This window comes from Cervus canadensis, chromosome 25, assembly GCF_019320065.1.
Source record: "Cervus canadensis isolate Bull #8, Minnesota chromosome 25, ASM1932006v1, whole genome shotgun sequence".
NCBI classification, from domain to species: Eukaryota; Metazoa; Chordata; class Mammalia; order Artiodactyla; family Cervidae; genus Cervus; species Cervus canadensis.
In genome coordinates, this window is record NC_057410.1 from 30784471 (window position 1) to 30798941 (window position 14471).

The following is a 14471-nucleotide window of genomic DNA, read 5'->3' on the forward strand; positions in this document are numbered from 1 at the left end:
TCAGTAAAAACAACACACAAACTAGAGAGGTGGTACATTATAACGGAAAGAGCCTGGGCTTTGAAACCAGGAGACTTGAGTTCAAATTCTGACTCATTTTCTAGTTGAAAATTTTTGAACAACTCTCTTAATGAGTATTCTTAATCAAACTGAAATATCTGAACCTCAGGCTTTCCAAATGGTAAACCATACTGAACCTTACATAGTGTTTAGATTACCAAATCAAAATGTGAAAGCACTTTGTAAATATCCCTTAACAAATGATAATTTATAATAATAATAATTAAATTATCATCTTAAGGTCATAGGCCAGCAGAAGATTCTGAAATCTGCTTACTTGTGAGAGAATTTTATTTTTTTAAGCTATACTACCTATTACTAATATGAGGATGTAAAAACATTGAGTCACTCCTTGGGGCTCAGAGATCACGCAAGTCTTTGGGAAACTCTCTGATTTATCAGTCCCAGAAGACTAAATTTTATACATGAAGTTGTCAGAGAATGGTGGGGCTTCCCTGATAGCTCAGACGGTAAAGAGTCTGCCTGCAGTGCAGGAGACCTGAGTTTGATTCCTGGGTTTTGAAGAGCCCCTGGAGGAGGGCATGGCAACCCACTCCAGTATTCTTGCCTGGAGAATCCCCATGGACTGTCGTCTGCCAGGCTCCTCTGTCCATGGGGTAGCAAACAGTCAGACACAACTGAGTGACTAAACACACAGCACAGAGAATGGTAAATTAATGACAAATAAATAAGGGAGGAACCACACTCTTGATTTTGCCCAAACTTTGTAATCAAAGGCTGTGGAATAGAGACAATCAAGTTCCTAATGAAAAGAGGGAAGATCCCACTAATGGATCTATTCTCTAACTCACTGAGAGGAATACTGGTCAGTGGAGGAAGATGGCAGCAGGACATGAATAATCTAACAAATAGGTCTTCAATAACTATCAGAATATCCTGAACTCAGTGGCTAACAACCTCTTTGAAGATCTATGAAATACTACTGAGTCCACATGCGAAGATTCCCAGTTATTGAAGAATCTCCTTTTTCTTTTTCCTTAGGTGATATAAACTTTTTTAACAATTCACGAAGTGGATAATCTCCTTTTAGAGAACAGCCCAGAATTTCTAATTAAAATTAGTCACTGCCCAAATCAGTAGCAAAAAAATTTGGAATCATTGATTTTCTCATTGGAAAAGAAACTGGAGCCCTGAAAAGTGACCAAAAAGTAAAGTGAACACTTACCAACTTGTGAAGCAAGTCATCATTCTTATTGGACTGAGCCAAAATCCAACTCTTGATGGTTTCAGCCACTTTTAACAGGATGCCTTGCTGAAGGAGATGAATGACATTGTGCAAGATTATTAAACCACAGCTAAACATCAGAAAAACTTCAAATAACCTACTGCTAATTAATCACATTTTTTTAAATCAAAAAGTTAAAATCATCTAGGTTGTATTATATGCTATATTATGTGTTTTGCCAGTATGTCTCAGTCTCCTTACTGATCCCAAATTTAACCATATATCAGAATCACCTGGAGATTTTAGCTAGGAACATACTCCCAGGCCCCCCAACTAAACGTTCAGATTCAGTGAGTTTGGAATGAGACTTGGAAACCATTTAATCTTGGGTACACTATGTATTAATACTACCTATGTCAACACGATGATGATATGGGTATTTCAAAAGGAAAAGCAAGTGCTCCGAGTTCTCAAATATTAAGAACATTTCATTCTACAATATTAAAGCAGAAATTTATTTTAACAATTTTAGAATAACTGTCTCATATTGAAATATGTTATATTATTGAATCAATCAAAAATTCAGTTTACCTTATTAGCTCATTTCCTGAGCAGGCCAGTAAATGGAGTTTACATTCACTGAGTGACTATAATATTCCAGGTACTGAAAAAGGGTTATGGGAACAAAGATGAATATACATAACTGCTGTTTTCAAGAACTTAGAAGAGACAGTACAAATAATTACAAACTAATGTAAAATCTGGGCTTCCCTGATAGCTCAGTTGGTAAAGAATCCACCTGCAATGCAGGAGATCCTGGTTCAATTCCTGGGTTGGGAAGATCTGCTGGAGAAGGGATAGGCTACCTACTCCAGTGTTCTTGGGCTTCCCTTGTGGCTCAGCTGGTAAAGAATCTGCATTACAAGATTCTGTAGTGAAGGAGACCTGGGTTCGGTCCCTGGGTTGGGAAGGTCCCCTGAAGCATGGGAAAGGCTACCCACCTCCAGTATTCTGGCCTAGAGAATTCCATGGACTGTTGCAAACAGTTGGACACAACTGAGCGACTTTCACACTGGGTTCGATCCCGGGGTTGGGAAGATCCCCTGAAGCAAGGGAAAGGCTACCCACCTCCAGTATTCTGGCCTAGAGAATTCCATGGACTGTTGCAAAGAGTCTGACACAACTGAGCGACTTTCACACTTTCTTTCACAATGTAAAATCTGGAGAAGTGTAGGAGGAAGGAGTTCAAGAGGAACTGACACTGGCGCTAAGCCCAGGCAAGGGACAAGGATGAGTACAGGAGGGAACCATGGAAGCATATGCCATTCAGACAGTGGCAGCTAAGAGTTTGGGCCAGCAAAGAGCCAAGGGAAGAACAGAAGAGTAATGAAGTTTAAAAGGTACACTGAGATAAATTTTAAAAGACTGTGGTCTTAATAGTTTTGAATTTATCCTATAGACTATGAGGAGTCATGGAAGGTTAATACAAGGAAGTGAAACAATAAAAATTTGCACGTTAGAAAAATAACTGGCAACAGAGCAACGGCTGTACCAGCAAGGAATGAGTGTAGCCAAGAAGCATGATTAGGAGGGTATGTAATAGTCCGGCTAAATAATGATAAAAGCTTGCACTAGGGTAGTAAAAACAGCAATAACTAAGGATTAGATTTTAGAGAGAAAGAAGTTGAGTCACTTACTGACCAAATCAACGTTAGAGTGTGGGAAACTGTAAGATAAATTGAGAGGGTAGTAATTTGGGAATACAGAAAAATATTTTCTTTGTTTCAGGGATACTGAGAAAAAAAGCTCTGCTTTAGGCATGTTGAATCTGAATTTCCTGGAGCACAGGCAGAATGTCTAACAAGTATCTGGAACTCAGTGAAAATGGAGAATAGAAAAAAGTGCCAATGAAGGCAAGAAAGTGGATGAGATAGTTCAGAGAAAAAGAGACCAAGCAGAGGACTGATGCTAAAACTTTATGGAAGGAATGTTTAAGAATAATCCCAGGAAAAGAAACCAGAAACATATACAGAGAATGAATATTCATGAGAATACCAATACAGAATACTCAATAAGTACCTAACAATCACATTTTTAAAAGAAAAAGACTAAAAATGGTAACTGTTTCATCATGAACTCATACAGAAAATTTGCTTTCCAAAGGAGATAACTGGAACTTCATCACTTGAGCAGAATCTGGGGGGCAATTCTAAAAATATATCCCCTAAGAAGGAACAAGAAATCTTTTTAAAATTTAGCTGCCCCAGATTTATACAGAAAAAACTCATTTTAGAGAGATGTACCTTATGCAGTTGAAATGTGTGACAGGAAGACTAAATGAACTTTCTAGATATGTGGTAATTTTGAAAAACACCTTCTGACTATGCTTTTAACTACTCCTCAATTTCTGAGAGGATGAACTTTTAAACTCTTATTTATAAACTAATAACAATATTTCTAAAAGTAAAAATACTGTCATAAATGAAGAGAATTAAATACTTATAAAACCCAAGTTTACACACACACACACACACACACACACGAGGTCAATGTCCATCTCCGGCCCCAACACTATCCCTTGACCCATCCTTTGTCTTTTGTTGCCAAGTAATCTCAAATTCAAATTTTAATCTATAAATAATCTTTTAGATATATCTTTTGGTTTTGCTTTTAAAACTTTCCCCAGAAATATCTGTATTTGAAAGGAGCAAGGAGAAGAAAGGGTTGAGGTAGGGAGGACTCTCGAACCTGGTTCTGGTCTGTGGGTGCTCTCACTCCCTAGCTCCTTCCTTGTGAGAATGAGCTAAAGAAAACACCGTTTCCCTGGGGCTTACTCTGCCGTTGCATTTGGGTCCAGCTTGGTTACTTCACATTTTAGAGTTTTTTCCTAAGAAGAACAAAAGGAAAGATCCTTCCCTTTCTATCTTACAGAGTAAATGATTAAGTGAAAACTTTAAAATCTTCCTCCCAAAAGTAACTGACTCCTATATTAAAACACTGATTAAATTAGAATGCTCAAGAAATGAGGTAATCTGGTTATATTTTTTTCTTTTAGAATTCTTTTTGTTAAAACTGAAATGTACTGGAATATTTTATTTTGGTAAATACAATAATAGAGCACAAATAGAGCACTAATAGCACAAATCAATCTAGTGAACCTAATTATTGGTGGCTTCTTCAAGTACCTCAGCCTCACAATGCTGTCTATCAACTACGAAATACTTACTATATAAAATATATGATACTGCAGATATAAAGGGCAGCAGAAACTGAGGTATCTTTGAAATAATTTATTAAATATTAATTTGCTTTCTTTTTAAAAAAATCTAAAGAAAAAAACTCTAGTTATTGTAGGAGTCCTATAGTTGGGTTCCCATTAAGGTACTGATTTTTGGTTTTTTTTTTCTGGTTTACTCTAAGTAACTTCAATATTTAAATAAGCAATATATTTTGATCCTCAATCATATTAATTTCAATTCATTATACAAATTACCCATGAGATAGTCCAAAATACCAAGGATTCATGTTTATAAACAGATACATACCACTGATGAAATAAAAATTAAAGTCTTAACCAGTGCAGGGGAAGAACATGGAGGTGCCAATAGGTGTTTTTTTGTAAGGATAAGGATAAAGGCAATTTAAATAAATCAGTAAAAGACAAAAGATTGAGTCATAGAGAATGAAGATGCCTTCTTACTTTTGGCAGGGCTCTTGCAGGAGGCTTTTGCTGTCCCTCTGTCACTGTGCTTTTTTCTGCTTTTGGTGACAGAGAAGAACATACTTCAAAGTCTGTGTGTCCCAGATCCTGTAAGTACTGGTAAAGTGGAGAATTCTGAAAGAGATGTAAAATAAATTTCAAGATAATTACTACAGTTGACCCTTTAACAACATGGGTTTGAACGACAGGGCTCCACTTTGATGATTTTAAAAAATACATACACACTACAGCACTACATATGAAGGGTGGCTAAAGCCCAGGAAGAGGAACTGAGAGTAGGGAGGATTTGCTGTGAAGTTATATGCAAGTGGGTGCCTCTGACCCCCCCTATATTTCAAAGGTCAACTGTATTTCAAAAGTTTTAGAGGCCAAATTCAACATTATGACAAATATGCCCAAACTGAATTATTTACACAATGCCACTTAACATCAGAAGAAAAAAAAAAAAAATCAACAAACAATTCAGCAGGAAAAACTAAATAAAATAGACATTTTTTGCCAGCAAGAAAAAATGAATTTAGGAATATAAATAGATCTAAGCAATTTCTTTGTCCAAATTTTTGTAGTATTAGAATAAATCGCTTCAAAATAGCTAATTCTGGCTAAATATAGCTCCAAAAAGGACTCACAGTGAAAAATAGCTATTACTTGAAGACAGGAAGCAATGATTATACTGCATCAATTATAAATTTATCATACAGTCATACTGATTAAGTCAATCAGGCACAGATGAGTATTATGTATCATCTATCAGCACTGAAAATAAACTTAAAACACCAAGAAAGTTACCAAAATAAGCTTACATACAAACATATGGTAGATAAGAGACAGTGTAGGTTAAGAACAAAAACTCTGGAGCCAGATTTGGATTTAGATCCCAAAACTGCCTCCTACCAGGTTGGTAACCCATGGCGATTTATAATCTTTCTATGCTTCGGCTGTCTAATCTAATAATAGGTATAATAATTAATACCTAAACCATAGGGTTCTAGGACTAAATAAATATAAAGCATTTGGAGCAGTCTCTGGCACACAATAATTGTTCAATTTACACCTCAACTTTTTATAAGCTATGTGCCAAGAGCAGGTTATGGAATAGAACAAACAGAAACATCCTTATCACTATTGAATGAAAATCCATGGGACAATTCTAGATAAATGCTTTACCATCATCATTACTACTGTTATTCCCATTTCATAAATGAGGAAAGAGTCACTCACCTAGAGAAAGCAGGATAGGTCTGACTCCAAAGCTAATGCTCTGAAATATTGTATTATATTACCTAAAATTACAAACAGCCTCCTGTGTTTAGAAAAGAAGACATCAAAGAAGCTTATGAACAGTTTAGTATAGACAGATATGAAGCAAATGAATAATTACAAGAATGTACTAGTTGCTATGGAAACAGAGGAGAGGCAGCTAAATGAGACGAATACTTTAAGGGAATATTATCTTTGAGTCTGGAAAAATGAGGAAGAGTGGGAATTTGCTGGACTGGTAGCAATTCACTGGCTATTAATTTGAGAGAATAGGAAGATGAGTCAAATGCCTTCCTTTGAAGCTACGTTTAATCTCTCCTTTGAGAAAAATAGGCAAAGCATTTAAAAATAAGGAGAAAGAAATTATAGTCTCATCCCTAAATCAGACTTAAAATCTCTAGTGGCAGAAACGGTTAATCTTTCTATTACCCATAATGTATTTTCAAATATTGCCTTGAGTTACTCAATCTGTATTTTCAAACTGAACTGTGAACCCCATCTTGCTCTGCCCCCAGAATGGCAAAAGAACAATTATACTAGTTCTTTTGGGTTGACCTTTAGAAAAGTTTACATGCTTAAAAAAAAAAACAAAGCCCAAACTTGTTTTTAAGACAGTAGAATCCTTTCTTCAAATGAATTCCCATGGGGAAGAACAATAAATAAGATGGATCAAAGTGGAGTTATTCTAATTCAAGGGTCATCAAACTTCTTTTGTAAAGGCCAGATAATAAACATTTTAGGCTCTGCAGGCCATATGGTCTCTGTCCCAACTAATCAAGTACGCTGCTGTATTGTGAAAGCAGCCACAGACAATACACAGACTGATGAATGTGATTATGTTCCAATAAAACCTTATTTATGGAAACAGTGAACTTCTTATAGTTTTCATGTGTCACAAAACAACATTCTTTTGATATTTTTCCAACTATTAAAAATGTAAAAACCATTCTTTGTTCACCAGCCATATAAAAATAGGCACAGAAAGAGTACAAATTGGCCCTACTCAACTAAGATCATGAGGCACACTTTTGACTGCTAACTGTTCTCTGGGAAGGGGCTTAGTGGGTGGGGACTGGGCCAAACTTCTTTTTACTCAAACTGTAAGGCCCTACCTTACAACAAACTAGCTGATGCTATGTCCAGCACTGACTACAATGTCCCTTCCTTTTCCAGCTTATGTCACAGCTCACAATAACAAAATGGAGTATCTGTAACAGATTTTTAAAAAGTAATTACACAGAAGAGTGTGATTACACATAAATACTTTGTTCTCCCTTTTGGTTTGCACATTAACTAAGAGCATACACACTCAGTTTGGATAACCACAGTCTGAAACACTATTTCGTATTTCACAAAACAGCAACTATTAACTGTTTAGTAAATTCTGCCTTGCTAAGCCCATCACTGCTTTGTTTCATGGCTTTATGTAACTAAGTTTTTGGCAAAATTTCAGAGTAGACCACCTCTGGAGACAAGGTAAAGCATGTTTAGTAAAATGTTAATTCCAGTCACTGTCATATTTCATGTTTGTACTTCTCTCTTTTTGGCTGTTAATACAAATTGTATCACTTTCTAACACATATAAACAGACTATATGAACACTAAAACTTTATTGATTATATTTATGATAGCATTCTGAGTTGTAGCATTTACTGTTTTATTTGCACTTTTATGACTCAATAACCTTTGAGCCAAAAGAAAATTTAAAATTTAACCAATGATAACACACCAATGAAAAACAAACATCCTTTGGCTAACAAACTGAACAGCAGTCAAGATGAACTGACCAAGATAGACCTTGTAAGACAAATTTTTAATAGTGCAAAGGGATTTCTAGTAATAATTTTATATTAATTTAAAAAATGTTTGGCAGATAAAATTACCTTTCTCTCTGAAACTACCAAATCACCTATGCACTAACTGAAAGATCTCAGATAGCCAAATCAAGATCAGTGATTTTCAAAAATTTTTGGTCTCAAGACTCCTTTCTAGTCTTAAAAACTATAAAGGTTCCAAAGAGCTTTTGTTTATCTGGATGCCTAACAATATTTATCATATTAGAAATTTAAAACTAAAACATTAAAATATTTATCAACTTACTTAGAATAACAATAAACCTATTATAATAGTCATGGAAATAACTGAAAAATTTTAACAACATGATTTTAATGAAATTTTTTTCACAATGAAATAAATATATTGAGATAAGTGGACTGTTTTATATTTTCGCAAATCTCTTATTAAAGTCTTACATAACAGGAGGAAGTGGCTGGATTCTTATATCTGCTTCTGCATTGAATCAGCTGCAATTTTTTATTTTGGATAAAGTATATAAAGAAAATCAGACCTTAAACAGATATGCAGTTGTAAAGGGAGGAGTATTTCAAGTTTTTTCTGATAACTGTATTATCAAAAAATAGCCATATCAAACTCTACAAGTGAAAATTTTGAAAAGGTTTAACATGAAATATGAAACCATATTGGTGAGCTTTTCATATTTTGTACATGCAAGAGAGAATGCGAGTGATAGAAGCAAATAACGTCTTAGTATAAAACTTGATCACCCAATATAAAACAAATTACTTTTTCTTTCACAACAAGGTGAAGTTCCATACTGCAACAGCTTTAACCACTATATTTGGAGGTTCGGGACTGTTAGGCTTAAAAACGAATACACAGAAATTTCTGTGATTCATATAATGAGTATTATGATAGGTTGATTCAGCTTTAGAAAGGGACTGTGTGTGTGTGTGTGGAGGGTAAGGCAAAGTAGGTGGTGAAAAATAATTTTCTTTGTTATAACTTTTTCCTTGGTTCAAGGGAACAGAATCAAAATGTTTCAGTTGTTTTCTTGAAGAGAAATTATTAGCACTGGATTCAAACTACAATTTTGTAGTACTGGAGAATGTTACTGCTGCCAAAAGAAATATGAGAAATCCCAGACACAGCATGTGGGAGCTTCTCCTCAGGAAATCCCTGTGGTTCACTATTCCTGTAAATTTTAGCTGACAGAAAACACACATCATAGCACCAGAAAGAATTTTCCTAAATGCAAAAATGCCAGAAGTCTTTGGTTGTGCTAAGATTGTTCTGATGGCTAAAATATACTTTTGTAAGAAAGATAAATAAAGAATAAGACAGGAAATCCCAATATTTTTGCTAAACAATCACTGTAATAAAATGATTCTTTAAGCCCCAGATTACCTGCATTTCATGCTCCCCCCAAGACAGGAGATCCCATGCCAATGGATATATAAAGTTTGAACAACTAATTTTAACAAATTGTTTATTTTCTCCATGATTTATGGTGCATTCCACAGAAGTGCCAGTACTATTACTACTGATTTGCATTTTAAAAGATTAACTGTGCAGAAATGGAGGTGATGTGTAAAATGCTCTTATTAATATGTTCTCTCTTTTAAACCGCTTTAAACCTTACAGGTGAAGCAAGTTGTAATCTTTCAGGTTCTAGCCCAGAAAGGGAAGAAAAGGCCAAATCCAGCAGAATTAGACAATTCATAATAATAAATATTAACTAAAAATCCCCTTGTGTGGCAGGTAATATGTAGGCACAGGTGAGAAGACAAAACAGGTGAGGTCTTTGCTAAAAAAGTTTCATTCTATGATACTTCTGATAAAACTATGGTACACTCGACACTTTCCAACTAAGTTGATGGTTTCAGGAAAACCCTCTCTTGGTCTCAGCTTCCTGAAGTACAAAGAATGCCGTGAGGTTCTTAAACTTGTTCAGGTGGTAAAACAAAACTCTTGACATTCTTTGGGAAACAAGACAGAAAAGTGGTACATTAAAATGTAGGATTTTGTGCTAACTCAAATGCCATTTTACCCTATGTAATCAGTCAAGTCTACAGTATGGAAATTCTACAGATCAAATCACCAAGTTTCTACAACAACAAAATGATACAATAAAGGTAGAGGAGGTAAAGAAAACTGCTAAAGACTAAAGGGACATATCACCCAAATGTGATGGATGGATGTTAGGATCCTGGTTTGATAAAGACATTTCTGAGATACCTGAGGCAATCCAAACATAGGTATTAGATGATACCAGGGAATTATTATTAATTTTTTAGATAATTGCATCAGAGTTAGCATTAAAAAACAGAGTGCTTATCTGATAGAGATGTACACTGAAGCATTTATGGGTGATATTAAGTAATGTCTGGGATTTGCTTTAAAATACTCCAAGAAAGATGAGGGTGGGAGGGGAACAGATGAAACAGTTTGGCAAAAAGTTAACAGCTGCTCAAGCGGAAGTTGGGTTATGGGCACATAGAACTTTCACTGTATTACTCTTCTTATGTATAATTTTAAAAGTTCATTATGAAAGTTTTTAAAAGTCAGATGCTAGGTTTTTCCAGAGTCTGGTATAAAAGATCTAAGAAGATGGCAGAAAAATTGAAAAAATTCAACTTATTATTTTAATCTAGGAAAAAGATAAGCTTATTAAATTTTAGAAAAGAATTCTCAAGTCTTTACAAATTTCCATATAATGGTACTGGTATTTTTAGTATTTACTGAAAGAGAATATAACAAAGTACTCTCTAGCAACAAGATTTCAAGTTACCAGTCTTAGCAGAGGTACAAATAAATGACTAACTACATGTCAATTATTCATATTTACTTTTCAAAAACTAATGTGAAGTTTGTGGGATAAGCAATTTTCAGCTATGTGATTTCTGAAGCCATGTTTAGACAGTTAAAACAAAACAAACACAAAAACCCAGTATATTCCTATGGAGCAAGTAGTTCTCAAAGTAGATTTTGGCCCCATTCCCCAACTCTGATATTGGCAATGTCTGAAGATAATTCTGGTTGTTATAACTGAGGGGATGAGCTTTACTGGCATCTAATGGAGAGAGATCAGGGCTATACTCAACATCTGATAATGCACAGGACGACCCCTACAAGTTATCCAGCTCAAACTGTCAACAGTGCTGAGGCTGAGAAACCCTGTTTTACAGTATAAGGAATCACAGACTGAAAAAATTCCCCCCAAATATGTAGTCCAGCAGCTGCTTTCATTATTTACCTTTTACTTTGGTAGCATGATAGATTCCAAAGCCAAAATGGAAAATTACTTTTCCATGACTTGCCATCTAAAAACCCAACAGGCTCTGTAATAGTGAAATGAGTTACCTTCGAAATAACTGCAGTAGAGTTTACAAGTTAAAATTTCAACCAATCACTAATATCGTGCAAAACCAAAATAATTACAGCACTTGGGTACATTTGGAGACTATTTCTAAGTGAACTTTTTATTCATCTAACTGAACTTTAATTTTCTAATAAAATAATTTCCTTATTAAAATATTTCTGTTGGGGTCTCAACATAAGAAAAGAAAAAATATATCTGACTAATGAGGCCACATATGCAACTAGAAAAGTTGGATATCTAAATAAACTTGGTTTCTCCCCAGATGGCATCTTACTACGAAGTGGCTTTGGTTACCAGCACACCTCTGTCCATGCTACAGGCCCACAAGCACGCACCTGCATCAGGCTGGGAAACAGCCAGCAGAATGTGAAGATGCTCTTTCCAAATTAATCCTGATGCACCTTCTGGATACTCTCCTCTTCCCTGGGAGAGCTCAGTTACCCTTTCAGAAAAGCAATCTATAGTCTGCAACAACTACTGGCCAAATTCTGATTCTGGTTTTTCATCAACTATTTGCTTGGTCTTCTAGATGCCGATGACGGAGTGCTAACAGCATTCTGCCAGGAAAATTTAGCAAAATGGAAACTTAAATGGCAATCGTCATTTGCTTATCTGCTGCTGCTGCTAAGTCACTTCAGTCGTGTCCGACTCTGTGCGACCCCATAGACGGCAGCCCACCAGGCTCCCCTGTCCCTGGGATTCTCTAGGCAAGAACACTGTAGTGGGTTGCCATTTCCTTCTCCAATGCAGGGAAGTGAAAAGTTAGAGTGAAGTCGCTCAGTCGTGTCCGACTCTTCGGGTCCCCATGGACAGCAGCCTACCAGGCTCCTCCGTCCATGGGATTTTCCAGGCAAGAGTAATGGAGTGGGGTGCCACTGCCTTCTCCTACCACTAACCAAGTATTTATAGAGCACGTACTATACTAACTAGAGTTATAGTAACATTTTGCCATTAACTTCTCTTTGAGGATATTCAAGAAAAAGTTAACTTTGCTTTACCTATAAAAGGAAACTGAGTTCAAATGCTCAACATCATGGATTTTTTTTCCCACTGTTTTTAAATTAAAAATTAAAACAATACCAAAAGATATAAAATGCAATAAAAACTTTTTTTTCCCCTGCCCCTGATCCTACCCCTACATCCTCTCCCAAAATGTAATTAACATTCTTTAGCTTGTGAATTCTTCCTCTAAATTTGGAATCCATTTATGATTGAAAGTGGCTGGCAATGGAGACAGCTAAGATGACTCCAAGATTTTTGGTTTGAACAATTAGGAGGTGCTATTTACCAAAATATAAAATAGCAACAGAGGAACAAGTCTGAAGAGGGAGGCTATGAGTTAGAGGCACTATGAAACATTCAAATATAAGTAACTTGGACCTAAGATATTTGGAGATCAGGAGAGCGGCCTAGTCTGAACGTATAGATTTGAGTTTTTAGCAAACAGGTATGCTGGCAAACCCATACGATGTCATACAGGTGTGGAAACAGAAGGAGTAAATGAGATCAGCCTGAGAAAACACATAGTGTGAGAAGACAAGAGGGCGCTAAGAAAGATCAGTATTTTAGAAAAGAGTAAAGTCAAAGCTGGCAAATAATAAGAGTAACATTAAAAACTGTTAGATTTGTTGAGTTGAATATATATTAAGCATAAGTTAAGCATGTTTTACCATACCTAATTTACTCCTAACAACAAACTTCTAAAGAGGTATTATTACTACCACTCCCATTTTAGAAGGAAACTGGGATATATGGAGGTTAAATAACTTGTCCACGGTCACCCAGCAGAATGGAAGCTAGCTGGGGTGAGTCCAAAGCCTACATCGTTAACCTTAACATAAAACTGCCCGAGGAAAAAGGAGAACTAAAAGGAACAACTAAGGCTTCTCTCACAAAAGTTTTATTATACAGGTATGGTGAGGCCCGTAGATCAGGAGACAACTGCCATTGGAAAGACAGTTTGTTATATTCACAGATCTCGAGATGGGAGCAGACTGTGCTCCCCAGGGGAGGAGTGGGGACATGGGCGGCACCAGGGAGAGGAGGGAATTATGGGAGAGCCTTCACTGTGGTTTCTGTGGGAAGGAAGGCAGCAAAGTAAGCAGGCTTAAGACTGGTGAAATGGATGATTTCAGCAGGCTCTAGAGCACAGGGTCTGTCCTGAGTAGGGCCTGGTACTGACCCCAGGGTGACTAGGCAGACAGTAGACAGGTGAGCAGTTTTTTTTGTAACCTCTTCTCGTAACCTGGGAGGAGCAATCCTTGCAGGGTCAGCAAGACTCCAAGTTGTTAAATGCATCAGAATACAGAAAGTAAAACAAGAACTAATAAACTTATATGTCAGATTTTATATTCTGTAAGGTTTAAAATGCAGCCCCTGCATGGTACTATTTTTAACTCAATTATATATTTTCCCTCTTTCTTCAGGTTGTCCTCATCTCAAGTTATTCCCCTTTCACTGTGAGCTTTAAGTTTCACAGAACTACAGTCTCTGAAATTGGATTTTTTTTCATGTGAATATATTTTGAAAATGGTAGCTCCTCCAGATCTTCATAGAACTGCTGCTTTTATGATCTACCAGCTCTTTGATTTTCCTATTCACTCATTTCAGTGCTGCAGCTTCCCAGAGGCTATGGGGCCCATAGGCAGTGGATATCTCAAAATGGTCCTTGACCTGCTCCCTCTGCCCATTTTGCAGGTTACAACAGCGTTTACTTCCGGTTTGGAAATGTCAGTGGAAGCTGCTAATTCTGTTTGGTGCTACCAGATACACTTATTTCTCACAAGAAGATGATCAGTGTAGACTCTCATCTGTTTTTTGATGCCCCCCCACTAATTCCTCCCCAAACAAAGCAGCACCCAACATTTACTGAGTAACCACACTGCCAGGCATGGCTCTAAGCATGTTTTATACAATAATTCTCATCTTTACAATAACCTTTTATGGCAGAGCTCATTTAAGGGAAGAGGAAAATAAGGCACAGAGAGACCAAGTAACTTGGTTGGCCAAGGTCACAGAGACAGTAAATGCTAAGAGTCAGGATTTGAATCTAGGCAGCCTGACAG

General features: G+C 36.3%; 1 protein-coding gene across 11 annotated transcripts in view; it reads right to left on the bottom strand.

Annotated features, from left to right (window-relative positions):
- VEZT (vezatin, adherens junctions transmembrane protein) overlaps positions 1 to 14471 on the bottom strand; it is a 67603-nt gene that overhangs the window by 35445 nt on the left and 17687 nt on the right. For 6 of the 11 annotated variants that reach the window (XM_043446378.1, XM_043446388.1, XM_043446377.1 and 3 more), the window contains exons 2-3: positions 4947 to 5081; positions 1247 to 1333 (exon numbers count right to left, since the gene is read on the bottom strand). In XM_043446378.1, coding sequence (XP_043302313.1) covers positions 1247 to 1333; positions 4947 to 5081 — 222 coding nt within the window. Of the gene's footprint in view, positions 1 to 1246; positions 1334 to 1837; positions 1911 to 4946; positions 5082 to 14471 lie in introns of those variants that run through there. The other 5 variants (XM_043446382.1, XM_043446380.1, XM_043446381.1 and 2 more) reach the window with 2 other exon arrangements.